Below are 7,013 nucleotides of genomic sequence, written 5' to 3' on the forward strand. Positions count from 1 at the left end.
TGTGTGTGTGTGTGTGTGTGTGTGTGTGTGTGTGTGTGTGTGTGTGTATGTGCATGTGTATTTCAGGTGGTGGTAGAGAATCACCTGAGCTTCATTTGAAAGTACTGGGACACCCAGGATAGGTTCAGCTGAGCTTGGCTAGATCCTCACTCATGCTTCCTCTGGGACACAGCTCTGTAGGCCCTGGTGAAACCCCAAATCAAAGCTTGGAGTGAATGGGACTGTGGATGCTTCCTCAAGCTTCTGCTCTCAGAACTTCTTGGTTCCTCCCACCATTGCCCAGTTGCTGCTCACTCCCTATTCTATCAGCCTATTCTGTGACCTCCGTGGCCCCTGCCCTTTTTTTTTTTTTTTAAAGATTTTTATTGGGGAATTGGGGGATGGGAATAGTGCTGGGGAATTGGGGGAAGGGGAACAGACAAGTTGCTGTCCTTTTGTTCTTCAGTCTAGTTGTAGAAGACATCGCTTCACTGGCCCATGTTGGTATTATCATTGAGCTCTTCCCGGCTGAGGCAGATTGGTCGCTGGCCATTGGACGGCTGCTCACAGCGGCTCACGGCAGCTCACGCTGACTGCCGGCCACTTACGGCAGCCCACTGCCGCAGGGGCTGCAGCCTACGCCGGCGTTAGCGACTCATGGCAGCCCAGCTCCAGGTCGAGCTGTTGTTCACCATCTTAGCTGTATAGGGTGCAGCATCACTGACCCTCATGTGGGATCCGAACCGGGGCCCTGCTGCTCAGAGCTGGCATCCCAAGCCAACTCTTAACCAATGCGCTACTCAGCCAGCCCAAGCTTTGCTTTCTTATAACAGTAGTTTCCAGGCTGTTCAGCTCTTGGCTTTCTGCCTCCCATTTGTCACAGCCAGGTCTCCTAGGGAACCTGTCTTCCCCATCGGTTAGTTCATTGCCCTTCATCCCTTCATCCCATACATTCCCACTGCTCTCTGAGTGATACTTTGTGAGCCTCTGGTTCCTGGGCTGTGCTCAGCTTGCAAGGTAGCAGGTCTTCCTTGCTGACAGTTGAGACTGATCATGTGGTCTGAGCTGGACAGACTAGTCCTTGGGTGTAACCATGGCCTTTGAAGATGAGCACAGGCCAATCTAGGGCCAGTGGCCTCCACCTCTCTGCAGGGTGACTCCTGAGGTTGCTGCAGTTCAGTGGAGCCAACCTGAACCGTGTTCCCTCCTTCTGCAGCCTCCCTTTCCCAGATGCCTCTTTCTCTGTTATTTCAAATACCTCATTTTTGGAGTTACATCTCCCATTTCCAGAGAGGATGGTTGTCAGACTAGGTAAGCCCTGTGGGTATTTTCTACTTGGCTGAAAACTCTGCTCTAGGGTCTCCCCTACACGCCCCCCCNAGGCTCCAAAGGCGTTTCAGAGGTAAGAGGCTCTAAAGGGGTCTCAGAGATGGAAGACTCAAAGGGGGCTTCAGAGGTGTGGGTCTCTAAAGGGATCTGGGAAGTGGAAGGCTCCAAAGGAGTTTCAGAGGTAATGGGCTCTAAAGGGGTCTCGGGCATGGAAGGCTCCAAGGGGGTTTCAGTGATAGGAGGCTCCTGTGAGTTCTCGGCAGAGGGATCCTTTGAAGAACGGCGCTCCTTTGCATCCATGGTGGTATGAGGCTCTTCTGTGACCTCGTCTGCTTCCATCTAGTGGTAGAATAGAGTACAGGCTTCATTAGGTTGGGATTGGAGGGTCTGCAAGTCAGGGTTTACAGTGGGGTATGGGATTAGGATAAGGTTCTCAGTGCACTTGAGATATAAAAGGAAAGCAAGATGAACTCTGCATCAGAGTATAGTGCCAGGAGTTTCACTCATGTGCCTAGACCCCATATGGCATCTTGCTGTGGGTTGTGAGGGAGCTGGAACTTAAAGATTGAAAGGCTGAAGCAGTCAGAATCCCATCAGTAGATGGTAGCAGAGGACCATGCCCCAGGAGGGAGCCTGAATATAGCAACTTGGCCAGTCCAAGAGCAGGGTCCTGCGCATATTTTAGAGCTGTGGGAGTCAGGCTGTAGAAGTCTAGAGACTGGGACTACCAAGCCAAAGTGGGAGTTTGCTCTCAAGAGCGCAGGCGGATGCCACGATGGCAGGGCCCTGTCCACAGTCTAATTTTGTCTAGGGGCCACACAACCTTCCCTTGATGATGGCATTGATGTTCAAGGTTTCAACCACTTCCAGCTGTATGAGGATGACTCCTAAATCCATAATTCCAGCTCAGACTTCTTTAAACCCCTATACTTCACACTCATACCCAACTGCCACTGTACATGACTAAATAAAAGTCCCACAAGGTATTAAAAATGAACTCTGGGAATTATCCTAGTCTTCTCCCTCAGCCCTCATCTTCAAATAGGCACCAAGGACTGTATTTCTATCTCCTAAATATCCCTGAAGTCCATTCTCTCCTCTCCTTTCCCTGCAATTTTGTTCAAGCTCTCATCATTTTTTACCTGGATTATGTAATAACTTTGCCCCTCTGCTGCCTTCCCCAGCGTATTAATTCACTCACCCATTCTTTCATTGATTTATTGAAAACTTACACTTTTATAAAGGGCCTAATCTTATACTTTTACTCAAGCACTGTGCTGAGCACTAGATTCAGTTGAAAGAATCTGGGGAGGAGACAGGTTAACTAGAATGACAATACAAATGAACTGGTGTTGTGCTGGGGTAAGTCCAGGATGCTGTGGCGAGCGGGGTATGCCTAATTTATCTTGGAAGTTATGTCCAAAAGAGAGTCCTCCTTAATGACTCAATCAAGAGCTTTCAAAATGCAAATCTAACAATGGCATGCCATTGCTTAAAAATACTCAGTGACTTGGCCTAAGGATTAAGTGTGAATTTCTTGGCTCTGACATTCAAGGTCTGTCATTTGCAACGGTGTCTAAGGATTCCAGCCTTAACTTGCCCTGTGCCCTACTTTGCCCCCATGCTCCAGAGATACTAAATACATCACTTAAACTCATTAGAGCCTTTTCAAAGGGGAAGTTTGAGACAGGAAGTAGGGGGAGAGGTAGGATGGGAGGGAGGAAGATGACCAGACTTTCAGCAAGAGGAAAAAGGGACCTGGGGGTAGAGAACCAGACGATGGGAGGAGAGGAAGGGGATAAAGAAGGGGAGAAGGGAAGTGGCCGGAAGGGGAGGATAAAGATAAAGAGAATAGGAGGGGGTTGGACTGAGGTGGGAAGGGCAGAAAATGTTAGGAGGGAAACGGGCTGAGGGTTTGGAGTGGGGGCCATTGGAGAGACTACATACCTCTGGGTTTTGGCTTGGTTGTTACAAGTCCTTAGGTCAGGGTCTTGTCTGAAGCTGAGAAGGGGAAGTGTTAGACCCGAGGGAGGGAAGGCTCTTGGTTGTGGATGAGACCCAGCTGCAGGGCACACTGTGTGGATGACTGGACTTGCCTGAAGTCTACGATTTGGGGAGGAGGCTTGGACACCTGCAGAAATTTGCAAAGCTCTGGCCAGATCTTGGGGAAGAGTGGAAGGAGGAGGGAAGAGGCAATCCAGGGCCGATTAAGAAGGGACTTTACTGAATCCTCTGGAACCAAGGTGGGGAGAGAAGGAATCCGTCACCAGGGCAACAGGAACGCCCAGCAGTCTCAGTGTCAACAGCAGTCTGATCACCTCCCGGGTGGGTAAGGTCTCCTGTGTGCGTTGTATTGGACCTGGAGAGGACAAACCTAGAGGGTTCACTTCTTTTAAGAGGATTTGAGGGATCTTTTTGAGAGTCTCTGGGTAGGGTTTTCGGATATCTCTGGAGTCATCCGTGGGTGTCTGGATTTGTGAGGGTCTCTGTAGGGTTCTTGTGAGATGTGTGCGGCGGCCAGTGGGGTCTGTGAGGATCTGAAGGGGGTATCCCCGTTCGGTGTTTGGGGTGAGAGCAAGGGTTGAGGTAGCTGTGGCTGGGCGGAGTCTGTCCTCCGAGCGCAGCCGGACCAAGTGAGAGACCAATGGAATAGGGCAGGGGGCAGGCTTTACTGAGAAGGACCAATCGAAGTGACCGAGGGGCGGAGCGCCACGCGACGTCAGGCCGAGGCCGCCGCCGCGGGGCCTGGTTATCGGCTGTTCAGCGCAGCCGGGAGTCGCCCAGGCCTGAACTCCTACCCAGGTCCCCGGGTTGGCTTCAGCCGGCCCGACCCTGGCTCCCGGCCTACGAGGACACCGGAGGCCACTCCACGGGGGTGGGGAGCGGAGCCGCGGGTCAGCTCTGCGAGCGTCCCGCGCTGGCCTGTCCGGCCCCGCCCCCGCCCCGGGCCATGGCCCAGCCCTTGTCCCGGCCCCTCGTCCTATCCCGATCTAGGCCTTGGCCCCAGGCCCCTCCCTCTCCCTGCTTCCCAAATCGATCCCAGTCCCGGCCTGGGTACCAGAGAATGCCCAGACCCGGGTCCCAACCTCGGCCCCCCCTTCAATCCCAGTCCCAGGCCATGCCCTGGCCCTCATCCCCCCCTCTGCCCTTGTTCCACTTCCTGTCCCAAATCCCAGCCCAGGCCCTGTCCCAACCTCATCCCCAGTGTTTGCTTAAGCCCGGGGCCCAAACCCTGCCCTTGCTCCAGTCCCTATCACAGCCTCTCCTTCCATCCCATCCCCTGCCCTTGTTCAAGCCCCAGTGCCCAGCCCAGCCCAAACCATTATCTGGTCCTTTGCCCTCATCTCTGTCTTTCCCACTACCCACCCCTCTCTCTCCCACTCTGCCCCTCTCCCAGCCTCGAATCAGGTCTGGGCTCCAGCTGTCGCCAGTCCTATTGCTGCTGTTGCTGTTCTCTGTCCTTGGCCCAGGGGCTGGTGAGTGCAGAAGCAGCAAAGACTGAGGCAGGGAGTGGGTTCTGGCAGGGAGGGGTGTACTGCAGGGATTCAGGAGAGGTGGGACCTGGGTAATTAGATAATTGGGGAAGAAGTGGGGAGAAATAGAGAGGAGAGAGGTCTTATACATCTGACAGGAGTTGGGAAGGTCAGAAGAGAGGTAACTGTGGGCTTGAGGCTCAGCAGATGGTTCATAGTTCCTAGGACAGAAACTCCAAGGTTTTTTCCCTGGTGTCCATCTTGACCCACTTTGACTCTTGCTTTTCCAAGGAAGTCTTGCTACTCTTGGTGAAGTTTGATGGGGGAGACATAGTCCCACAGCAGACAGCCTCTAGTCCAGTGTGGGAAGAGCTAGCCTAAACCTTTGAGATACTGGGCATTCATTAAAACAAGGTTAAGAAAGCAGCTTTGAGAATAACATATAGCAAACAGATGGACATGGGCTAGTCGCCATTATAACAAATATTCTTCTTGTAATGAGTTTTGTTCCAATAAGCTTGATTTGCCTAGGAATAATTCCTGATACTTTTAGAGCAGGGTTGAAGCTCAGATGGGGAACTATTTTACAGATGGGGAAACTGAGGCTCAGTAGGTAAACAATTTGCCCAAGGTCATACAGCTTGTAAATAGCAGTACAGGGGCTAGAAAAAAAATCTTTCCTAATTCCTATCCCACACTATTTTTTTTCCCCACTGGAATAAATGTCTGATAGGAAAACAGTTGCAAGTGGGAAAAGGCTCAAAGCACAACCTGTCCTCTCCACTGTCTGCCCACAAGAGGGCTTCATCCACTAACTTGTTCCTCATTTGCCAGTTGTCAGCATAGGGCCATCATCCATCAAGGAAGTGATTTGGATGAAAGAGGGAGAGGTCCAACTTGTTATCCGGTGGAATGTGGGAGGAGGACAGGTCCTGGCCATAGGAGATGTGCCATAAAGATGGCCCGTCATGAGGAGATGACTATGGCTGTCATGGCCCAACCCCCAGCTGCCTCTGATGGGTGGCACTCTAGATAGGATGGAGATGTGCTTGAGGGAGTCTTTGGCAATAACAACTAACAAAGCAGCTGAGGGTTGGGGCTGGGGACCTGGTTCAGTATAGAAGCTTGAGGAGATCAATGCATGTCAAAGGTCTGCCCCTGCAGAGATGTCCAAGCTCTGTGTGAATGCTTACTGGTATTTGGGCACTTACGTGTCTATGTGTATCCCTGAGGGATCTGTGGGAATGCTGGGCATATGCAGTGTGTGTGCTTTTGTGTGCGTTGGAGAGTGTAGGCACATGCATGTTGTGTGGGGTGCCTGTGAGCCTGTGCGTGCTTATGTTATTGTATGAGGGGAAGGGTACATGTTGTGGCCCATACATGTCCTCTTCAGCTTTACCTGCCCCTCCTGTAGACAGCACTGAAGCGTTACCTTCCCGGTAGAGAGTTCCTTGGTTGCAGGCAGTGTTGACTGCCTCCCACAACATATGTAAGTAATCCATGTGCCCCCAGCCTGACTCTTGGAAGGAAGGAGCCATAGAAGGACTCAGTGTCGATTACTGCTTCTGGCAAATTGGGCACTCAGCAGAGGTAGTAGCCAGGTCAGTTTTTCAGTTTGGATGAAGGTGAGTCCATGTTGTTGAGCCCAATTCATAGCTTCTATCCTTGTCATCATGGCTTCTTTGTTCATGAACCCACTGAGTAAGCATGAGCTGGCTAGGGGAAGAAGGTGACTGATAGCCACAGAGCTATAGAAAGCCAAAAGATGTGGATTAAAACATGATTGTTCGGAAGCAGCTTCAGGTGGTTTGAGAGAATTGTATTGAAGTTGGAAAAGAGTGCTGCCCTTAGTGCTGTTAATAGCTACTGCCTTGCAACTGTGGCCTCGCCGGCAGGGATGCTCTGCAACCTAGTGGTGGTCATAGGTTTTGCGTGAGGAGAGGCTGACTGTCACAGGACCATCATAGCACAGTTGGTCTCAGTAAATGCTTACTGTTGGCTTCAATCTCATTTCAGGAATGGAAGGCACCCCCTTGATCTCTTGGTCCTACCCCAATCCTCCCATCTTTTCCCTGGGCTCAGCTGACTGCATTTGCATAACTCAGGCATGCCTGGCCATTCCAGGAAACGGCCTTTTGTTCTACCTAATGCTATCACTAGCAGGGCCAACCTCAGCCTTGGGATGTGTGTGTGTGTGTGTGTGTGTGTGTGTGTGTGTGTGTGTGTGTGTGT

The 7,013-nt window shown here is 51.6% G+C and overlaps 2 protein-coding genes across 3 annotated transcripts in view; one reads left to right on the top strand and one right to left on the bottom strand.

Annotated features, from left to right (window-relative positions):
* The window catches only part of FAM221B (family with sequence similarity 221 member B), a 16,182-nt gene extending 12,280 nt beyond the window's left edge, over positions 1–3,902 (bottom strand). The window contains exons 1-2 of the mRNA XM_019663356.1: positions 3,256–3,902; positions 1,429–1,647 (exon numbers count right to left, since the gene is read on the bottom strand). Of these exons, the coding sequence (XP_019518901.1) occupies positions 1,429–1,647 (219 nt within the window). The 5' untranslated portion in view covers positions 3,256–3,902. The remainder of the gene's footprint in view (positions 1–1,428; positions 1,648–3,255) is intronic.
* A 209-nt stretch (positions 3,903–4,111) lies between these two features.
* Positions 4,112–7,013, top strand: part of TMEM8B (transmembrane protein 8B) — a 26,390-nt gene continuing 23,488 nt past the window's right edge. For both annotated transcript variants that reach the window (XM_019663352.1, XM_019663351.1), the window contains exon 1: positions 4,112–4,784. In XM_019663352.1, the coding sequence (XP_019518897.1) occupies positions 4,259–4,784 (526 nt within the window). In that variant the 5' untranslated portion in view covers positions 4,112–4,258. The remainder of the gene's footprint in view (positions 4,785–7,013) is intronic.

The sequence above is a fragment of the Hipposideros armiger genome, unplaced genomic scaffold (genome assembly GCF_001890085.2).
Source record: "Hipposideros armiger isolate ML-2016 unplaced genomic scaffold, ASM189008v1 scaffold_388, whole genome shotgun sequence".
In the NCBI taxonomy this organism is placed as follows: Eukaryota; Metazoa; Chordata; class Mammalia; order Chiroptera; family Hipposideridae; genus Hipposideros; species Hipposideros armiger.